Here is a 23,346-nt window from a genome sequence, read left to right as displayed (position 1 = left end):
GGAATGGGAATGGAATGAAATTTGGTATTTGGTTTGGAAAAATGATGGTGGGACCTACGAATTCATTCCTCTAAATATAGGAATGGACTGTTACTGAGTAATATGGGGGTATGAGAATCATTCACATTTCATTAATATTTGCAATTATTTCTATTTTCATTCTCATTCCCTTACTTGAACCAAGCGCCTCCTCATTTTTTTTTCTCAATTGATTCATGAATCGATTCAGTACTGTGCTTCGAAAAAAAGGAAACACTGTGCATTACGATTTTGAATCGATTGAAATTCATTTTAATCGATTCATTAATCGATTCAATTGACGGATGAACAGTATGTACTATTCATCTTCTTCTCGACGAAAAAAAACACGAGCATTTCACAATTTTATTTCATGCTTTTATAACCATAATTTTGCTCAGATGAACTCGCTGAAGGTATTGTTGAAGACGTCGCTGCTGTTGTCGCTGAGAAGATCACCACTCGGAACCTCCTCGAACTTTTTCACGAATCAAATCCCAACCTTTAGACGTTCTCCAACGTTCGCTGATCACCTCACAACTTCGCTACGCTCTCTGATCACCTCCACTTCATCCGCTTGCCTTTTCTCATTGCTTGGACGCTCCTTTTATAGGAAGGTCGAGGAAGACGAAGGGGAAAGGACACCCCTTCATCTCCTTGGCATTTGCAGCAACGAGACGTTTGCAGTAATGAAAGAGACGACCCCCTTCGTCTCATATAACGCCCAACACACTATATATAAATTATATATATATATATTTCATTTTTTTTAATTTCATTACTGCGTTTATTGGGATAAAATAAGGCATCAACGAGTCACATTAAATATTTTAGAGTTTTTTCCAAGTAAAATTTAAAATGCGTTTTTTTCTTCTTCTGTAAATTTGCTAATATATCTGGATTAAGCATTTGCCTTAGAAACCTAGGGTTCTTGCAGTTGCAGGAGGCTCGATCCACCTGGGCCGTTCGATGAAGAATCAGACGGCTGGCCTCCTCCTCATCTTTTGCTTATCGCCGCACTACGTCACTCCCACTCTCCGCTCCCACTGCCTCTGAGGAGGCCGCGCCTGGAGCAAGCTGCACCTTCCATCCTAATGGCGGAGCGGGTCGCCAACTAGCAATCATCTCAAGTTCAGTGAAGTTGAGATTGCACCTTTTTATTTCCGATCTATCGCATTCCTTAAGAAAAACTTGAACTTGGCGCAGCGGTGCGTCTCCGAGAACCGCTATGTGCCCGTTTGTAGAGTTGGGATTTTGAGGTTTTCAATCGGAACTGATGCGCTACTTAGTTTCCCATTGCTAATTGCTAATTTGTGGTAGCTATGTTGGTGTTTTCGAAGAGTAGAGCTGGTAAAATTACAATCATTAACGCATCTCTTGTTCTATGTTCATTAATTTTTTTTGTACAGTGTCCCATTGCCGCGAGTTTTGTCCTTCTAAGGAGAGGCCAGTGACGATGCATTCCTAGACGGGCGTTGATTTGATGACCTGAAAAGAGAGAGTTTAAAGGGTGATGATTTGGGGGCGCTGGGAATGCCGCTGCCGGAACAGAGGAAGCATGAGATGAGTGATCAAGAGAGGGACCTCAATATTTTCCGCAGCGGCTCAGCCCCACCAACCGTCGAGGGGTCCATAAATGCTGTGGGAGGGATATTGAGTCAGGAGGTAAGAGCCGATGTGCTGGATTTGTTGCAATCGCAGAATGGAATTGAGCCATCGTCTGAGGAGGAACTCCGATCCCATCCGGCTTACTTCTCTTATTACTACTCGCATGTCAATCTGAACCCTAGGCTTCCACCGCCGTTGCTCTCCAAAGAGGACTCAAGGTCGATTCATAGGCTTCAAGTTGGAAGATCAGCTAGCGAGTGGTTTGGGAATAGAAGGACAATGAACCTGTGGGACGAAGGGGGCAGTGCCTCACTTTTGTCGCAGCGGCTAATGCTCACTCCAGAGGAGCTTGCTGTCGACCCAAGGGAGGTCCCAGAAAAAGGGGAATGGTTGGATAACACAGAAGAAGGGTTGGTTCAGTATTCACCGGGTCGACAAAAGAGCTTTGCTGATGACCTTCAGGTGATTTTCCATTCCAAAAACATCTCCTCCAGTATATCTATATCTTGTTCAAATGTGTTTCATTTTACTTATTGTTGCAGTATGTTCTGCTGCCTATGGTGAGTTATTCTAGAAATAGCAAGCCATGCTCTAAGTTTTGTTGGAGTAGAACTGTCCTCAATGAAGAATCTTAAATTGCTCGCTGATTTACTTTGAGCAATAACCAAGATACTTTCTATGACCTTCCTAGTGGTTCATCTTCCTTCAATGTTCGTGGTCATTAAATATCTGGATTCTAATTACATGTTGCTAGATGGGAAAATGGTTCGGTGATGGACACAGAAACAGCAAGTTAAGGTGACTGTGGACTATGGAGGAATTTAGAATTTTCAAGTAGAAGTGGCATATTACTAAGTTAATATTGTCATTAAGACCTGTAGGAAAAGATACTTAACATGAGAATGAAATGGAATTGGATCGGTATACTATAAAATTGGTATGAGACGACAAATAGCATATTGACAATGGAATTTGAAGTTCGATCCATCATATACATACTGCATCTTTAACCAATGATTTTGGTGTAAAACTCAGAATCATACACTTGGCAAAAATGTCACACATACTTTTGGAATTACAATCAGCACATTTTTTTTAATATTAACTTTTGATAATACTCCTTGAGTTTGTGAATCATGGTTCTTCTGAAGATGTTTTAAATGTTAATGTTCTCATTCTTGTAAAGATGATTTTGTCTATAAATGTTCTTATTTACCCTCATTATGAATTATGATTGATCACTAATAGCATGCCTTTTGGAACCAAAAGTTGAATTATTTCTCATTCAATCTCTATTCAGGTGCATATAATTCATTCTAGATGGATATCCTCTAGGATTGTTTTATGGATGCCATCTAGAGACACACATTACTTGTTCAAAATTTGTTTTCTAAATTTAGTTAGAAATATTGTTTGTCTTCTCAGGATGACTTTGACTGTGAAGTGCCACCACATTCACTATGTCGTAACCATGTGAATGATCTTGAAGTATCAAGCTCTGTTGATTCTCATCTTGTTTTAAACAATGAAATCTCAACTTTAGCTGCACAAAAATCTGTTGAATACGTACAAAGCATCAACGGACTTCCAATGTCACATAATTTTGTATCAGTTGGAAATTCATCGCTTGGCAAACACACTGCTTCTGATCCTCAGGTAGTTGCTAGGGTTGTTAGTCCTTCTCTTCCACCTATAGGCCAGAGAATTGGTCCCAATGGTCAGAAGTGTAAAGACATATCAAGTTCTATTGACTCTGATAACCTTATAGCTGCATTATCAAATTTAAACTTATCAACTAATGGCACACTAAACAATGGCAGTGTATGTCAATCAGATCTTCGAAGTGAATTGGCTGATCACCATAACTTTCTATTTGGTTCGCTGTCAATCCAAGAAAATGTTAACATGCGCACTATGGAGAACAATTTGGATCCATATTCTTTAAAGGTCCACTCTCTTGCAGGTTCATTCAAGTCTTCACTTGATGCTGCTTCTGGATGTGTGGCGGAGGTCAGAGATTCAGGTCCCAGAGCTAGTGATTCAGTTGAACCATGTAGGTCTACCAAATCATCTGCCAATTCATATGTGAAGTCACCTTCGTCAACTATCGTTACTGGTCCTGATAATTCACTTTGCCATTATCAGAACTTTGAGAGTGTAAATGCAGCCTTTGCAGGTAGTGGATTCAGTACTTATTCTGGTACCTCTGCATTATCTTCAAAGTTGCACAATTATATTGACTCAAGAACTATGCCCTCTGTATTTGGAAATTATGCTTCTGCTTCAGGAGCATTTCTTACAACAGAATCCAGGGCTTCTGGAGGCAGTACTTATGTAACACCAAGTTTAACTCGACTTGCAGATTGGCAGAATCATAGTCTAATTGGCAGTCAGCCTGCAGCATCTGCTGTCCATACACCTCTTAATAACCCTCTCTACTTTGAGAACCTGAAAGCTGCTGAATATACTGCTCCAGTTGCTGCTAACTATAGTGATCCTCCATTAAAGGCTTACCTTGAATCATATTTTCAATCACAGAAACAGTCTGGTTTCCCAATGCTCGCAAAATCTGGTTCACTTAATGCTGGTTACTATGCTAATCCTACTTTTGGACTTGGCTTACCTTATCCACAAAGCCCTTTAGCAGGACGGCTTGGTTCTCCGGTTGGACATAATAGCACACTTTGGTTTGATGATTGCTCTATGCAATTTCCTTATGGCTTGAGAAATGAAAAAGGTAGCAGTATAGGATCATGGATTTTTAATAAACTCCAGAACATGGAGGAACACATAGCATCCTCGCTGTTAGAGGAGTTCAAGAACAACAAAACAAGATGCTTTGAGCTTGCCGAGATTGCTGGTCATGTTGTGGAATTCAGGTATGCTGAAGTTACATGCTATATACATTTGGCATTTATGTTTTTAGATAGAACAGCTAGTTTATTTAAAGAGATTTAGGTTCTTGTGCTATTATGACCAATACAGTGGTAGAAAATAGGCTAGAGTTACTTGAACAAAATTATTAGCAGAATCTTCACATATTGCTATGAGAAAATATCAGTTGTTTATAAAAAAGAAATTTGATGAAGAATTATCCAATTTAAAAATGATTTCAGAAGATTTATTACATGTATGAAAAACAGCAAAGAGTAATCTAGAACCCTGACATTGCGATGGAACAATATTGGGAACACCTCCAAGGAGTAGTTCAAAAGTTTGACATTTGGGAGGTAGGGAAAAGTTGTCTTGGGGCTAAGGCGGTGCAGCATTTCATGAAACTCAAAGACAAAGTACCCAATTCCGGACTAAACTGCTGTAAATGTTACTAATAACTTTAATAATTTAACTCTTCTCAAATTGGGCACAAATATTATGTACAACTTGTTATATCAAATGTCTTATAAAAGAAAAAAATTATGAAAAGACATTAAACCAAGGTGATAAAGCTAGAGCATTGCCAAAAGATTGAGAAATTTTGAGGATGCAATGCTTTGATTGAAGTAGATGACAATCTTGAAGATGCCCATCTTCAAAACACGAAGTTGTTGACGATCCAGATATAATCATCTTTTCTAAATTGAAGATGTCATGGGATCCTAAACTTTATCATGGTTTGGTCAAGGTTTAAATTTTTGAATCATGGTGAAGTTTCAGTTTATGACTGGAATGATGTTGTTTTCGTGCCAATGCTGTTCTGGTACTTTTTTTAAAATATAAATATATTAATTAAAAAATATTTTTAATAATATTGATTGATATAAATGTTTACTTTTGAGTTATATTTGAGATGTTGAATGTTGAATTCAAGTTTTGTTATTAAAAATGTTTGATGCTTATTGAGTAAAAGTCAATTTAGGGTTAGTTGAAGTCCACCATGTAGACATAATTTATTTTAATCATTTTAAAATTAAACCAAATTTATATATATATATTTTAATTCATAGTACTATATTTTATAAGGTTAGATATTATATTATATTATATTATATATATATATTTTTCTAACAATATATTTCTGCCATCTTAAAGTTTTATTTTTCTCTATTTACCAATGGATAAATGAATGAGGGGAAAAAATTAACTATCCTTTAAGAGGTATTTTTGTTGTTTATCTCGTGGATGGATGAAGGAGCGAAAAAATAACTATCCTTAAATAGGTAAAGAGACTTTTTTTTCTTCTCTATTTACCCTCATAGATGGATGAAGGGAAAAGAAATAATTAATGATGAAGTAGAAAAAAATTAACGGATGAAGGAAGAAAAAATTAAGAGAGGGAAAGGAATTAGAATTAACTGTATAAAAAAATAAAAAAATGGAAATGAAACAAATAAAAACGAAAATGAATTCCATAGCCTCACAAGGTAGCAACTACCTTTATGACCTTAAAGGTTGTTGTGTGGTTCGGCTGTCTCCACGATCGCACGAGGTTGTCGTGAGGTCGGGGCAGCCTCAAGGCTTCGAACTTGTGTTGGCGTCGATCGACAGGTGGAATTGTAAATTCTGCCCATCTCAATCAGCAAAACTCAATATTTTATATCATGGGTTCTAGTCAAGATTTAAAGTACTTTTATGTGCTCGAGTTTTGGTTTTGGTTTTGGTTTAGTAGCACACTTTCAACAATGAGATAAAATTAACGCAAATGAGTTTTAATCTTATAATGACCAATTTTGGTTGTTACATACAAATATAAGCATGAAGGGGAGCCTTGGCGTAACGGTAAAGTTGCTGCCATGTGACTTAATGGTCACGGGTTTGCGTGGTCTTCGTGCATTGGGTTGCCCTTTACTTCCAAACAGAAGCATATAATAATTAGGAAATCAATTGAACGAAAATTTTATAGTAACAAATTGCTAATAACTATTTTAATAGATGATAATACTTTAACTAATAATTAAATGAGTCTTGTGTATCAGATGAGAGGGTTGATTCTTCTAGCATCCTTGAGATCAACCTTATAATTTTTTTGACCCAAATTAAAGAATTGCCATAGATTTGTTGGGATAAGGGCGTTGATGTCATGGAATAAATGTTTCTTCTCATCCACCAAAGAATATAATTATAGACTGCTAAATGATTATAATAAAATATCTGGATAAATTGTCACACAACTGGTTACTTGTCTAATATATTTAGCCATATTTTGAGTATAGTTGATTTTAGTGCATTTTTTTTTTAACTTAGTGGCTTATTCAAGCATTAGTTTAATTTTCAAATAAGAAGATTTAGTAATTCATAATAAGACACTTGAGTCTTCACCTTGCATATCAATTTTTTATCATGTCACACTTCGTCAATCTTTAGTACCAACTGATTTACCAACTGATTCCTCCACATTATAAATTTCATAGCTATGCTTACTGTGGAGATGCAAGCATCATCTTTATCTTGTGATCAATTGCAATATTTTCTTACTTGGAAAGGGTGGTAAAAGTGTGAGAACGAAATCAAGCTTCAACTTTTAGTAACTAGGAGAAACAAAGTACATTAAAGAGATCAAAAGAAGAAGATGGCGCAAACATTAAAGGTCAAGACTCAGATCATTGTGCTGTACAAAATTCAGACTATCCCCGTTTTGCACTAAAATTATTCGATCTTTTGCAAGATTCAGATCACACCTGGTAAGATTTTATTTGTAATAAATGTTGGAGCAAATCTTGATGCTGAACATATGTTTTGTCTTTGACCAAGTTTTGTATGAGATCCAAAGGATGAGGTGGAGATCAACCATTTGAATTCTCTTTTTTTTGTTTTTGTTTTCTAAGAGAGATCTCTAGGTCTGGAACAATGATGAAGAAAAAGATATAAGAGAGATCTCTAGATCCGGAACAAAGATGAAGAATAGGTGTAGTAAAAGCTACTGATGATAACTCTTGAGGGTGCCCTGTGCAATGATGGCTTACTTGACTTATGGAAGAGGCACAACAACCACCTAGGTTCATGCCTTTATTTATTGAGTGGAGGTAGTGAGGTTGTAATTTGGGAGTGAAGGTGGCATAAATGATAGCAGTGGAAGGCGAGGCTCTTAGAATGATAATAATACTGATAAGGTTTAGCTTATGAAGGAGCACGAAACAACAAATAGACTGCAGAGGGACGAACTTGAAGTACATGATTTCCACAATGATAAATTTATCAAAAAGAAATATTATTGATTCAAAGATGCATTACAAAGTGTGAGGAAACTTGATTTTGTATATGTATATATATATAATAGTGTAGCTAGGTTCCATAAAAATGTTATTATTCGATAAGTCTATTTAGAATAATATGTTATTTTATGAAGAATAGGTTATGATATCAATCTATTAAAAGGGGTTATGATCCCATGTATTAGAGAAGTTTTCAGTTAATACAATTTTTAATTTTCAACATGGTATCAAAGCCAAAACTTAGTGATTCAGTCTAAGTTCTAGTTATCCTTTAATTCATCATCATTGTCAACACCGTCCTATCCATATATTATTTGCACTACTTCGGTGTCTTGTTTGGTTCCTCCTCTCCTTATTCTTTCTTTACAAATAAAAAATTAAGTCTTTGATTTTTTTTTTTGTATTCTATATCTTATTTTTTTTTCTATCCTCTCTTTCTTCATGTCATCTTAATCTTATTTTTCTTTTTTGTAATTCTTCTACTTTTTTTTGCCTCTTATCTTTTTATAATTTATCCATGTATATATTTCCTTCTTGATTAGTGTGTAAAAGAAAAAAAAAACAAAACTTTCATCTCCATCTTCAACCGGTGAAATAACCCCACAATACAAATTTCTTCCTTACCAATGAATGCAATATCTTTTTTATTAATTAAATTTAGCAATGATAACTAGTTTCTTTGGGAAACCTATCTCTCTCTTTGCTTTATGTCCATGATAACTTATTTTAATTTTTTTTTTCTCTTCTTTATACTCCTTTATCTTCCTTATCTCGATCTCATTTAATTTATTTTTATTATTGTTTTTTCTTCTTCTTTAACTCATTTATTGTTTTTGATTTTTCTATTATTAGTGTTTATCTTTATGTTCTTCATCTCCCCGCTACTTTCATCTTTTGAAATCTCTTTTCATTTATTCTCACCAATTATAGATTTTGTCCCTTTTCCTTTTCCTTTTCTTTTATTTTTTTTTCTCCTTGCGATGCCTCCAATCAAAACCCAAAACGGCAGTCTGGTGCATGAAACTCCAGTCAATGCAGAGTCCTAAGGAAGGGTGGGACCATTCTAGATTTATTATATTTCCTTTTCTCATCCATTCTCGAATTTTCCTTTTTCCATTTTACTGGACTTCATAATTGGATTCCTTTCTCTATCCTTCATCATCGGATTATCTTGGCATTCATTATTGATTTTTTTCTTTTATCAACCTTCATAGTTGGATTTATTTTCCCAAGCTTCATGGCTCTATTCTTTTCTTTGCTCGGTCTTCATTACAAATTTTTTCTTTTAGAACCTTCATAGTTGGATTTCTTTTATCAGCCTTTACAGTTGAATCCTTTATAATTGAATTTTTCTCTTTTTTTTGGCATTCATTGCCGATTTTTCCTTTTACTAGCCTTTATATTGAATTTTTTCCTTTTGCTTGACCTTTATTGTAGCCTTCATAGTTGAATTCATTTTACTAGCCTTTATAGCTGGATTTTTTTTTCCTCAACCTTTATTGCCATTTTTTTTACCAACCTTCGTAATTGGATTCTTTTTAATGGCTGGTTTATTATCTATTGCCTCACCTTCATTGCCGATTTTTTGCTAATATGAGCTATGCTTCATTCCTTTTAACAATCTTCACAGCTAGATATTTCTATTATTGTTCGACCTTCATTGTTGACTTGTCCTTGTTGCCAGTCTTCTAGCGAGGAATTTCTTTTACCAACTTTTATAATTGGATTTCTTCTACCAACCTTCATAGCTATATTTTTCCTAGTTGCTTGACCTTCAATTCTCTTCATAGTTGGATTTCTTAGGGCTTAAGAGTTCAAGAGAAACACTTTTAATATACTATTTAAACATTGACACTAAAAATAATCTTGTCCATAAGATATTTAACTTATTTATCAAAAGGGTACAAGTGCTATCATCCTCTATCAAAGAAGTTCCATCTGTCAGACATTACTTTTAATGCACAGGCCTTGCTTCACCACTTTATCTTCAGGGAAGTAGAAGATTAGGATGGAGGTTTTTTTTTTTTTTTTTTGTATTACTTCCAATATCTAAATCAGTATCTAAGTCTATGTCAAATTCTATGTTTGAACTTGTGCTTGAAAATCCCAAGCTTGTTCATTAAAAATGTGAGACTTGACCAGACATGTTTAAGGAATAAGATGGTCACCCCTGAACTATTGTGAGTCCAAGAATCCAACCCAAATGCTGAGAATGAGTTTGATGTCAAGAATGCATATTTGCATGAAGGACTAGAGGAACAAATCTATATGGAAGTCCCACCACGATATAAAAATAATTTGGAAGCTCATACTGTATAAAAATTTTATACGAAGTTAAGAAATTACCACGAGCATAGTTTGCAAGAGTTATGATTGCTATAAGGTATAGACAAAGCTAAGGGGATCACATATTGTTTATCAAATACTCTTTTTCAAGGAGAGTCACTGCATTTTTAGTATATGTTGATGATATAAGAGTGATAAATGATGTGGCTCACTCTAAGCAATATAATTTTATAGATCTCCTTAAAAAAACAACTGGTTACTTTTATAGAGTGTTGTAAAGCTTTGCCTCTAGCCTCCTTTTATAGAGCCTTGTCGAAGCTAGCTTGGTACCATTTCGGTCGACCGGAAGCTCCTTTCGGTAGCTTGGAGCTTGCTGACGTGGCTGCAAATAACGTTTCCACGATCTCTAGTCGCTTGGATTCCCTTCAGGCGCCTAGAGCGTGGTAAAATTGCAATCTTGATTGCCTCCTCTGATCGTTGGATCACATCGTCTCCGATCTCTTAGGAAGCCTACTCCGGTCGCCTGGACGTCAAGGTTGCCCTGCTTCTCACTCTGGTCGCTTGGAAGCTATTGACTTCGTCAGTCGAGACTTATCCGCAACCATTCGCCTAGAATCCCTTCCGATCGCTTGGAACTGTTGAGTAGCTCCCTACACGATAAACATTAATAAGTACGAGATTATAAATGGTTAACGTACCTTGAGTAGATATTCAACTCCCATATGACCCATTTAGACATAGTTGCCTAGACCTCAACTCCTAGTTGACTTGTTGCCAAGACCTTAGATCCGAACTGACTCTCTCGGACTTTCTTTACCTAGTTCCCAACTAGGTTTACCTTGTTTGGCTCCTAACTAGATTTTCTTCACCTAGTTCCCAACTAGGTATACCTTACTTGGTTCCCAATCAAGTCTTTCTTGCCTAGTCCAACTTGGTCTTCCTTTGCTGGATTCTTCCCTCGACCTCCTTACCTAGTCCCACTAGGGCATTCAGCTGCCTAGTTCCAATCAAAACTTCCATTGCTTAGTCCCACTAGGTCTTTGCCATTGCATGATTCCCAACTAGGACTTTATCATTTGTCAAGTTACCTGCTTATGCAAACTCGATAAACTCGTCAAATCACAAATAAACCAACTTTAAACTTAGTCATACATCAAAACATAGGTTCAATGTGGTGCTCCCAGCACCAACAACTACCATGTAAAGAGTGAGTTTAATTCATACAACAACAATAACAACCAAACCTTTTCCCACTAGGTGGGGTCGGCTGTATGAATCCTTTTACGCCATTGAGCTCTATCTCCTATTATATCATCATCTATATTTAAATAAATTTTATCTTGTTTTATTGTTGCTAACTAAGTCTTTTTTGGTCTTCCACTTTCTCGTTTGATATGCATGTTTATCATAGTTTCACATCGCCTAACTGGAGCATTTATTGGTCGTCTAAGTACATGCCCGTACCATCTTAAACGTGTCTCTCGGAGTTTGTCCTCAACTAAAATAAGAACTAAAATAATTATTTCTACACTTACAACTCTATGAGTAACAGGGACATTTGTGCACAATTAAATTATCTCATTTTTAGAGAAGAATTAAATTATTCCCTAAAAATCATGCTCGATATAAGCTTATGCATGCGATAGTTTGATGACATTGAAAATCATTTTGATTGGCATCACTTGACATCAGTTAAACGAATACAATTTGCCAATAATAAACTCATAGGAGCTGTAGAAATTTTGACAATGTTGAGGACGACCATTACATGATGTGAGTAAACCTCATCATGTATTGCCTTGAAATTAAAATAAAATTGACCGTAAATTGCTAATTTCCTTATAAGTTTGTCAGCTCAAAGTAATTTTCCTTAGGTAAACCAAACTCAAAGTCAACATCATGTACAATCAATAAAATTTTTAGTTAAAATGAAAGAATCATGCTAAAAAATCCTCTTAACTTGATTATATGAAAGTCATTAGATAACGTTTTAGAAGAGTCCCTAATGACACTTTAGATGAACCCTAGATGATGTAACTTTAAAAGAATCCTTTAATAACATTTTCGATGATCCTCTTGGTAATATAATTTTAAAAGAACCTCTTATTGACTTAACCCTTTTAAGACACAACTTGATGTTGATCAACACAGGCTTACATAACTCATTCATATTATCCAAAGAAGCCAAAAAGGCAAATTGAACAAAATGATATCAAGAACTTGGAGTGTTAGATAATTAATTTTTAAATTTGCAAATCAATTAAAACTTCTATTGACATATTTCTTTTGACTCAATTGTTGGTGCAACAATGTTCTCAAGCGATCAACTTCATATGAAGCTCTCATAGCTTGTGACTTAATAAGATTGCTTATTATGGATGGTTTTGATGCAATCAAATTAGATGGATTTTGTTCGATAAAGCTTAGAGGTCTGAAATGAGGTGTACTTAGAGGTGATACACAAAGGATGGCTTAGAGCATCCGAGGAACTGAAAATTTGAATTATTAATTATAAATAGTTTTTTGTAATTAATTATTTGACATGTAATGAAGTCTAAGCAATAACACCAATACAACATTAGTCCAATTCTTCAACAAACCCATAGGCCAGAGAATCAATTCCACTAGCATTGTAAGTGTTGTGATATGATAGTGGATCACACATCTCCAGCGAACATCTGGTGGTTGATAGCTCACTAGTCGAGATGTTTATTATATGTTTGTAAATTTTTTCTTCATAATTTAATTCAATAGACTATCAAATAGCTATGATCTTATTATTAGAAGGAAACCAACCAAATGAATGAACATTAAAGGAATAGAACCTTGTATAACCACTGGAAACAATAAAAACAATTCTTGTGTAGCTATTATTTGTGAATAGTCACATGAATACCACCGTTAAGCTTCTTGCAGTGGCATAATTACTAATTTAATATGATCAAACTTTTAGCCAAGTTAAAATATATCTAAGACCCATGTTTATGAAGGTTTTGACATAATTTTGTGTGTCATGGTCTAAACCATCAATCTTTTTCTTTTTGTTTATGTCCAGTGCTGACCAATATGGGAGTCGTTTTATACAACAGAAACTTGAAATAGCTACAACTGAAGAGAAAAACATGGTTTTCCAAGAAATCATGCCTCATGCTCTATCTTTGATGTCGGATGTATTTGGCAATTATGTGGTGCAGAAGGTATTGTATGAAATGTTATTTGTGAAATGCACGTGCCACAATGTCACTTATATTTGGCTTTGATTTAGTTTCTTGAGCATGGATCTTCAGCTCAGAGAAGGGAACTGGCTAACAAACTTAATGGGCATGTATTGGCTCTCAGCCTTCAAATGTATGGTTGTCGGGTAATTCAAAAGGTATTTAGTTTAAGTCCTCTGTGCGTGTATGCTCTTTTTTAGTATCTTCATTTTGTATGATTTCATGTGATATATGACCTTTCTCTGATGATAGACCAAGTAATGGACACTTTTTAAAATTTTTTTTGTTGAAGTAAAGAAACTTCTTAGTTGCTTTCCCATGTTGATCTTGTACTTAAAATTACTAAAGTTATCATTCATTTATTTAAATTCAAACAGCTCTGATATGTTTTTTCAAACTTACTATAACTTTTTCAACTAGATAAATATCTGCGCTATGTGTAGGTTGAAATTTAGGGCTGTTGAATTAATTCTTATTTATCTTAGCTTAAAGTAATTTTGATTAATAATAAAAAATTAGGATATCGTATTATGATTTTTTTAGGTTTTTATATGTACAAGTTTTACTATAGGTAAACTATATGTAAAATATAAATATGACTACAAATTAGAAAAGTTTTAAGTGTCATTCTTTAGTATTTTATTTCCTTGTATTAATCACTGGTTGCTGGTAAAATTATTTTTAAGGATTAAATCAATTTGCAAATATGACAGATTGTGGGAAGTAAATTCCTACACAATTTACACATCTTTTGGAAAGACACCATTCTTTAAGACTTTGTGCATTTATTAGTGTTCGCTGGTAAAATTATTTGTTGTTATCTTTAGAACACGAGAATTTACAAAGAGTAACTTTATTACTTTATTTAGAATGAGTAGCTTATTCTACATGTTCTTCTCATCTACCTTGTGTGTCACTTAGCTTCATGGAAAAAATTAATTGCTTGAATGATAAAACACAATGTACATTTGAATAAAAAAAATTGTGGCAAGAGATCTCATTATGTTCATTGGAATAAATTTCAAATGCGTTAACAAAAATCAAACATAAATTGTTCTCACTCAATTTCTTTTAGAGTTGTAAACCAGCCAAGTTGGCTCCAAGTTTTGTGCAAAATTTTGTGTTTAAGTGTAACCATTCTAAGCCAAGCCGAGTCTAAAATGAACCAAGCTGTTGAAATATTTGTTTTAGCTTGGCTTGATTTCTTTTTTTACGAGCTTGAGCTTGGTTTGAGTTTGATTCATTTAGATATTATCGAGCTCTCAATTCGATAACAAGTGCGTTTGTTTGTTTTTAGAACTTTTTTTTATTTACAAGTTTGATAAAAGCTTTGTTGATCAACATGGTTCACAAGTTTTGTTTGTGAACATTGTTCACTAATTTGCTGAACATGAGTTGTTCAAGCCTTTTCATTTAATTGATCTTAAATGAACATAAACAAGTTTTTATTAAATCGAACACCAAGTTTGCTCACTAATGTTTGCTTCATTTATAACCCTAGTTTCTTTATTCCATTCTAAAGCTTTGCTACACATATATGATAATTTTAATTAAAAATTATCTATTGTGTTTACATCTGAGATGAAGCATTAGACTAGTTTTGCATCACCTTCTCAATTTGATCAATTAGTTGCTGTTCGTGCTTTAGGAAGTTTCACAATGGCTTCCACAGTTCCTATGAGTTCATTTCTGCTTTTAATATGATAAAACATCTGGTTTCAATTCTGTTTCAGTAAAGAAGAGGTTGGAAGAGATGAGATTGAGAGCAGTCAGCAGAGACATGATTTGGTTTCATCCTTGTTTGTTTCATAGGAATCAACTTAATCATATTCTTTATGTGTTTAACACAAAAGTTCATATTTATAGACAAAATTATTCATTTTTCTTGCAATGTTATAAGAACCACCTAGGTTGATTACAAATAAAGGCAAGATTGATAGATGATAAAGAGGTTAGGCTTTGCTGTCTTCACTGCTGAAAACAACACTAATTTTACTCTGTCGAATTCATTGCAATTCTGTATTGTTTCTGTATTATCCATTCAATTCCAACCACAATGGACGTAGGGCTTAGAGTGATCCCTATGACTAATACTAATCATCAACAAATATGGCAGTGTTAGAGTTCCATATTACTGACTTGATCATAGGCCTGAGTCATTATGTGACCCTCTCTGCTTGGACATCCTGCATCAACTCTGCCAACAGGGAATTGTTGATGTAAATTAGCGGTATCTTGAACCACTATGATGGTGGTGGTCTGCCCTTCTCATGGTTGATGTACACTGTCTGGTGTCCCACTGATGATCACATCTATGTCTACCTTGTCCTTTCTCTTCACCTTGAGTGGCATAAGCAACATGCAAATACAAATGAGGCCAACCTCATGATTTGGGGAGGAAGAAAGACAATAGATATTGCTAAAAGTAATGCAAAGAGACAGTGAAAATGAATGTGAGAGGATAAGCACCTTCTGTTTTTGCAAATGAAAAAGGAATAAAAAGCATGTGATGAGATGGTGAAAAGCAATGCTGGGAGAAGTGAAAATTGGACAGACAAGGAGTGATGATAGGAATAAAGGGATTAACTGCCATGTGACATTTCTGTAATAATCAGGAAAAGAACCAAACAAAAAAAGGAGGCACTGCTGGAAAATTTTCTTATTTACAAAAGAATATATATCATATAGGTGTCTGTTTGTTTCTGTTGAAAATCTTAGGAGCAAGAAGTTTTATGCTTGAACACTCTTGTGAGTGCCCATTGTTCATATCACTACTTTTTTTGCTTTTAATCATGTAGCAGCTTAGTCTAACCATCATTCTAGTTTGGAAGAGGCTGGAACTTTCTGTACCAAGGCAATTTCTTGATTCAGGGCGTGAAAAGTTTGCTAAGAGAGGTTTACTGATCAAATATTATTGTAGTTTCTTTGCCTAAATGATTGATTTTTCTGTTGCTTTTGTTCCCAGATTGATTATGAAAAAATTCAATTAAGGTTTATTAATTATTGCTACTGAATTCTCATTGTCCAATGTTACATGTACATCTTTATTTATTTTTAAGTACTAGTGTAAAATATGCAATAAATTTAATTATAATGCCTTTTCCTAATATGGATTACAGATATTTCAGGATATCCTTGACTTGTATGTTGTCTTGCTAGTGGTTTGCTTCTTTCTAGATATATGTGAACTTAATAGTATGGAATATTTTGATTAATCTCTTAGAAAGTAAACATGACATACTTCACAGGCCATAGAAGTGGTTGATTTGGATCAAAAGAAAAAAATAGTTTTGGAACTTGATGGAAGTGTCATTCGATGTGTCCGTGACCAAAATGGAAACCATGTTATTCAGAAATGTATCGAGTGTGTTCCGCAGGATGCGATTCAGTTTATCATATCCACTTTTTACGATCAAGTTGTGGCATTATCTACACATCCATATGGTTGTCGGGTTATACAGGTTAATAAGCCCTTTAACTTTTGGCATTTTTCAAATAATAAATTCTATGTCCATACTGCCTGTTCCTCAGGCTAATTAACTCTTATATTGATTTCAGAGAGTTCTGGAGTATTGTGATGACGTGAAAACCCAGCATATCGTGATGGGAGAGATTATACAATCTGTTTGTTTATTGGCTCAAGACCAGTATGGAAATTATGTTGTCCAGGTTTGTGTGACTAATGTTTTTGGAACTTACCTTGCAACTGGATGCTATAATGACTTTAGCTAACTGAGAACCACCTATGTCTATCTTTATAGTGACTAGTAAAAATAAAACTAAACACCTGGAGCTAGTGTGTGTAGACATTTTATGGTTACAGCTCTTGTTCGGTTTCCACTTCCTCTGGGTGGTTTATCCTGGTTACTTCAGAATTGGAATGGGGGTTTGATGACAAAGAAATAAAAGAGAATTTTGGAAAAAATGTTTTCTATCTCATTCACTAAGAGAATTACAATATATTGATATCAAGGATTATCAAATCCTTTAATCTTAGGGTCTAAAATATAGGAAGAAATACAACAATAATTACAGGAAGAATATAACAATAATGAGAGAGGCAATCAAGGGATTTACAGCTATAAAAACTAAATAAGGAAAGAATATATTGACAATATGGACAATTTAACATCCCTCCTCAAATTGATGCAGATAAGTCTATCAACATCAATTTGTTATTGAGAAACTTGTGTTGTTAGTGAAGCTGCCACATCCCAATTTTCCACCTTCCCGCTTTCGGACAGGATCACATACTTTGGATAGCAACGAGTCTTTCAGAAGATACACTTGCATACACAATATCGGTGAACTCAACCCTAAGGTTTCCAAAGGAAGAATAAAACTCTTGGATTGACATACTCTCTTGACTGAGCTGACTCAACTCGAGTTCCAATTGAAACCTTCGTGTTGTATTGCTTTGGTTGTAAATTTTCTTTAAGTAATCTCACATTTCTCTAGAGGTCTTATAAAGCTTGAGATTGAGAAGTATGGAGAATTCCACACTTCCAAGGATCCAAGATATAATCTGAACATCCTTCACCTCTCATTTCACATATTTCTACTTCTCCTTCTCGCTGTTAGGTGCAGGATTTGTCCCATCAATATGACCTCATAATTCCATTCCCTTGATAAAGATCTGAAGTTGGAATGGCCATTCTTTCCATTAAATCGAACAAGAAAATATTCAGATCGTTCCATAGACATGTTTCAACTAGAAACAAGTATTACGAGATCAGGTCGAAGAAAACATACTTAGAAGAACACGAGAACAAAACAAAACATTAAGATCTTTGAGCTAGACAAGAAATCAGACATAGGATGAAATGATCTCAGAGTTTTGGCTTTGATACCATTACAAAGAAAATGAAAAAGAAATAAAAGAGAATTTCTAAAAAAATATTTTCTATCTAATTCACTAAGAGAATTACAATATATAAATATCAAGGATTACCAGATCCCTTAACTCCTTAATCCTAGGATCTAATTTAGGAAAAAATACAGCAATAATTACAGTAAGAATATAACAATGATGAGAGAGACAACCAAGGAATTTATAGCTATAAAAATTAAATAAGGAAGGAAGAATAAGGAAAGAATATATTGACAATATTGATATTTGACTCATAAACAATACTTTATATGACTTATCAGGATCATTGTTAAGCCACACTTGTCCCAAATGTTTGGTACTGAATATTGACCTTTACACAAAGGTTGTATCATTGGTAAACAAATCAATTAAACCATTTATATTACATTGACTACCCTTTCATCTTCCTGATCTATTGAACTCCTTAAATTTTAAAATTATGCCTTTGAACAAGTCCATGCCATATCAACACTTTTTTTTTTGTTTAACATCCACTGGAGCTACACTTAAATGCTCTCACATATTAGTTTGTTTTTTTGTTGAAATTTTATTGTAAACTTTGGAATAACTCCATGCATGTCTTAGCATTCTTATTTTTACTATATTAAGCTTTTGGGCTATTTGTTTCCTAATAGCTCACCAACCCCCAATGCATAAAACTACAAAAGAATGTTGGGACATACCACAATCCTATAAAATTTTCAAACGGGAATCATTCAAGGCTTTAAAAACTCCTTTCTATGTCAACCACCTGTTTTTTTCCTGTTAATGATATCTTCATTAGTTAAATAATGAGGCTGTTGTTCCTAACAATGGATGGAATATCAACTGTGTGAAACTTCAAAGTTAACCCTATACTACTACAGTTTGTAAATTGTTTTGGCACAAATTAGTTCTACTCTTGCTCTAGTTCCAATTTTTCTAAATGGTTTAGAATGGGAATTGGAGTTTGGAAGCCAAAGGCCTGCTAAGAGACTTAACATTTTGAAGACATCCCATCATTTTTAGAAATGCTAAAATTAGTTCAGCAAATGACTGTTAAATTAAACTATTACTAAAACTACCTTCATTTCATATGTAAGTAAAATGTACCATGTATAACTTTTGAAATAACCCTACACTGGATATTTCGGCTTAAATTAGTTCAATCAGTTGCTCTGGTTTTGGTTCAGGTGGTTTTTCTTGGTGGTTTCAAAGTGGCAATTCAAGTTTGGACCTGACAAGGACATGCCCTCCTAAATTTAATCATTTTTAGAAATGCATAAAATCACTCCACCACAATTGGTAATTTAGGAAACTATATCTTTTGTAGTTCTAATACCATCTTCCTGTTAGAAAATTCAGAAATATCTCGCTGCAGTTCAACGTACTAGCTTCAGTTCATGACGAGTCATGGATCTAACTAAACTTGTGTTTGACTTTCTTGTCGCATTCTATGCTGAGATCTATACAATATTTATTCTGTAATCTTGAAGCTTTTTTACTCATTGAAATTATATTTGTAACAGCATGTTTTAGAGCATGGCAATCCTGATGAGCGTTCTGCCATCATTAAGCAGTTGGCTGGAAAGATAGTTCAGATGAGTTTGCAGAAGTTTGCTTCAAATGTTGTTGAAAAGTGTTTGACTTTTGGTAGTTTTGAGGAACGCCAGATTTTGGTAAATGAAATGCTTGGTTCAACTGATGAGAACGCGCCTCTCCAGGTTTATTTCTGTCATTTAAAATGTTTTTTTTTTTTTTTACTTACCCTACCATGCACAAATCCTGTTCTACCATGTCGCTAGATTCTTAATTTTTTTCACAGTTCATCTGGGCAATGCGGTGAAGGCATTTTTCTTTTCTCAAAATACCAAGCATGAAATAGTTCCCAGGACGCTTGGCTGTTCTCATATATGGTCCTTTTGAAGTGTGCGACATCATTTTATTGCATTGAACAAGTGATTCAAGCTCCAAGTTAGTCGGAGCATATTTTATTATTAGAAGTTCAGCTCCTATATTGTATATAACTGAAGTCTTTGAATAATGTCTTCTAATAATACCATTTTATTAGTGGTGAAGTGAAAGAAAGGCATTGCATTCTTGGTATAACATTTTTATTCTAGCATGTTAACTATTACGTGAGCAATTTGCAAAAGGTTTTCTTCTCCTCCATACAATACAAGATCCTGACTTACAATAGTCTGAAAAGAACAGCTAGGAGTAGGAAACTCAAATATTCTTCTTTTGTATACTTATACAGTAATCTACTTGTGTTAGGCAATGATGAAAGATCAGTTTGCTAACTACGTTATACAGAAAGTGTTAGAGACCTGTGATAATCAGCAGCGTGAGTTTATAGTGTCACGAATAAAAGACCACTTGAGTGCTCTGAAGAAATATACATACGGAAAGCATATAGTTGCTCGTGTGGAGAAACTTGTTGCAGCTGGGGGTAAGGCATTGTCCTTTAGTTTGCTGTTTTAGTTGCTTCATTTGATTTCCTACTCCAAAGGCAAACATCAAAAGGAAACTGACATTATTTGTCTGTAAATTCCAAATTTTGTTCATTCATTACATTTTTTTAGTCAAATGTCAAAAAGTGTTCGTCATTAAATTCCCAATTGCCCATTTATCACATTGAATTTTAACCCTTCAGATGGAATGCAAACTGTCATGAAATCATATCCAACTGTTGGTTTTTCTTGCCGATATTTATCTCTGGTTTGGAAGATGAATCCTATTGTCTAGAGATAGATTGGTTGTTGATGCTTATGATTTTGATTATAGCATAATTATTTATCAAAAGATATAGCAAACATGGGATACATACACCATCTTTGAATGTTTCTACTATTTACCACTACCTAGCATTACTAGAATATTTCCTTTTAGCTTATTCAAATTCTTCATTTCATTTAGATATTGTTTAAAATTTATGCTCTATCAAAGTGTTGGGGTTGACTCTTCTCTGAGAACATTTGCTAGGTTAAAATAGCAAGAAATTTCTTGTTTTCTGCCCCAAGAAGATAGAATAGATTTGCTTTCACTTTGAAATCATTACACAGCCATGCGGCTTAAATTCATCTCCTTGGTGAAAAACCCTAAACACCTTGTGTAACTTTGATCATCTTCAATGGCACAAGATGATAAAGAAAATAAATACGCAGAAGATAAAAAATGGTGTGTGGTTAGACTCTTAATCAGTTTGCATACAGTGCTATTGTCCTCTAAAATCCAAAATTGATGGATTGTAAACAATATTTCACCTCGTGTGCTTGATGGACAATCTGTGACAAGAAAACTTGTGCTCTCGAATGCAACCATAACAGAATTTGTATGTGTACTAAAGTAGCGGGATGCAAAAACAAGTCATACATGTTGGATCCACCTAGGGCTGATTAATACCGTTAGGATAGATGAACACAGTGCAAAATTCAGCCACATTCATGTTGTGTGGAGCTGAAAACTTCATGCAAAGACCTAAATTTATAATTTTTAATATGTTCTATTTGTCCCTTCTTTTCTTAACGCTTGTGCTACTCTTCTCATTGTCGAACACAGAAAACATGTGACAGATTAAAATGGTTCTACAATTTGCCACTACCCACACTTGTATCTTCCAAGTTCCTTTTCACTAATATTCAAACTGGCATTTCATTATGTCCTTTTGCAGAAAGGAGGATTGAATTTCAGACCCAAAGCACCAGTCCATTGGCACGAGAACCAACATTGTACAGCTGAGGATAGTTTGAGCTCCTGTCATTTTGTAGGTTCTTACAGGGTTAATAGACAGTACGAATGTTTACCTGGGTACCAAAAGTTGTAAATTCTCTAGGTAAGTAAGCTCTAATTAGTTCAAAGAGATGATAAAGAGAGTGATGACTGTAAAGATGATAAAGAGAGTGATGACTGTAAAGATGTTAAGATGTGGAGAGTTGGTACATTAGACAGATTTATCTTGTTTTATTTGATCATGCAATCTTTTGGTTATGTAATCTTTTTGGTTTAGTTCTGTACATTCTTGTCGTACAGATTCCTGCATTTCTGTTGTATGATTATTTCACTCTGCAACATAGGGCTGTTGTACATTCTTCCAACAAGTTGGAAAATTCTTATTTCACTTCTGTCAAGATTATTTGATGCCAATTTGTGTATGAGTTTGATGATTGAAATTCTGGTAGCTGACTTTTTTACATTGTGGGAGCATTTTGGAGCCTATAGATGTCTTCTGAATAAATTGTGAGAGATCAACAATTTGCAGACAAGAAAATTTTCATTCTCTATGAAACATTTTTTGGTGTATGGTGATGTTAGAGATGAGTTTATTTTCTCTCATTTGTGTCGAGAGGAGTATAGAGAGGATTAGAAAGGGTTTTGTATAAGTTGTCTTGCATTTGTTCTATTTTTATTGCACTTTTCTTTTCCCATTTAGATTTTTTACAAGCTCAGATTTATGCTTGATCATATTAAATTGTTTTTTATTTTATTTGCATGTTTGAGGTATCTATTATGGACATAAAATTTTAGTGACTTTGTGGTAGAAGTAATTTTTTGACGATAGGATGGACCTAGAAATGTTGAATGATCAAAAATTAACTTTGCCCTGTGCTCCTAGGTAGACTTAGTCCCTCTACTCAACTGGTTGGAGATGATAGAATGGAGTAAGCCATGCTAGAATGATTTTCAAATGATGATAAACAAATTTGGATGATGATTATATTCAATTGGTTATAGTACGATGGAATTGTGTTTTAAACGGTTGGGGGTGACTTTGATTTTGATGTTTGTGCATGGATTTAAGATGTGTTGCATTGCGTTTTAATATGTATGTTTGAATTTGTAGAGATTTAGAGAGCTTGTGACTCAATTAGGTAGCTCTAAAGCGATACATTTAGTGGCTTGGAGGTTTGCGGAGATCGGAGAAACATTCAGTAGCTCTAAAGCACGACTTGACATCACTAAATTAGTGGCTCGGTGGCTTGAGGTTCAATGAGTTTTGAGAAGGTTGAAAGGGGACATTTGAAGAACTGTAGGATAAGGAGCATCGAGGGTAGAGGGTAGTGTTAATGACATTCGATGGAGGTTCACCATGTATGTGAAGTGTGAAAGCTAATAGGTGAAGCGAGTTGAGGCTTTGGTACATTTGAGGATGAGTAGAGATTGTCCGGCAAAGTCAAGCTACAAAGGTTAGCTTATAACGAGTGAAGAATGAAGAGGTGAT

At 34.5% G+C, this 23,346-nt stretch overlaps 1 protein-coding gene across 3 annotated transcripts; it reads left to right on the top strand.

Annotated features, from left to right (window-relative positions):
• Window positions 1-940: 940 nt before the first annotated feature.
• On the top strand, window positions 941-22,120 carry LOC122002692 (pumilio homolog 1-like). Of its 3 annotated transcripts, none has more exons than XM_042557967.1 (10): window positions 941-1,148; window positions 1,428-2,088; window positions 3,052-4,505; window positions 13,117-13,258; window positions 13,327-13,434; window positions 16,525-16,737; window positions 16,835-16,945; window positions 19,655-19,849; window positions 20,403-20,577; window positions 21,799-22,120. In XM_042557967.1, exons 2-10 carry the CDS (start codon window positions 1,552-1,554, stop codon window positions 21,864-21,866), a joined length of 3,003 nt encoding a protein of 1,000 aa, XP_042413901.1. In that variant the 5' UTR covers window positions 941-1,148; window positions 1,428-1,551; the 3' UTR covers window positions 21,867-22,120. The 3 variants fall into 3 exon arrangements, with proteins under 3 accessions (XP_042413901.1, XP_042413903.1, XP_042413902.1); XM_042557969.1 differs by lacking the exon at window positions 941-1,148 and adding an exon at window positions 1,161-1,277; XM_042557968.1 differs by lacking the exon at window positions 941-1,148 and adding an exon at window positions 1,316-1,334.
• The last annotated feature ends 1,226 nt before the right edge of the window (window positions 22,121-23,346 follow it).

Source organism: Zingiber officinale, chromosome 7A (assembly GCF_018446385.1).
Source record: "Zingiber officinale cultivar Zhangliang chromosome 7A, Zo_v1.1, whole genome shotgun sequence".
Taxonomy (NCBI): Eukaryota; Viridiplantae; Streptophyta; class Magnoliopsida; order Zingiberales; family Zingiberaceae; genus Zingiber; species Zingiber officinale.
This window is presented reverse-complemented; position numbering and strand designations above follow the sequence as displayed.

Bases quoted from the DNA above. Each gene is read 5' to 3' on its own strand.
- LOC122002692 (XM_042557967.1), top strand. From the start codon at position 1,552: ATGCCGCTGCCGGAACAGAGGAAGCATGAGATGAGTGATCAAGAGAGG. The intron at 13,435-16,524 runs GTATTTAGTTTA...CATACTTCACAG, and splicing joins GTTGTCGGGTAATTCAAAAG to GCCATAGAAGTGGTTGATTT. The intron at 16,946-19,654 runs GTTTGTGTGACT...TATTTGTAACAG, and splicing joins ATGGAAATTATGTTGTCCAG to CATGTTTTAGAGCATGGCAA.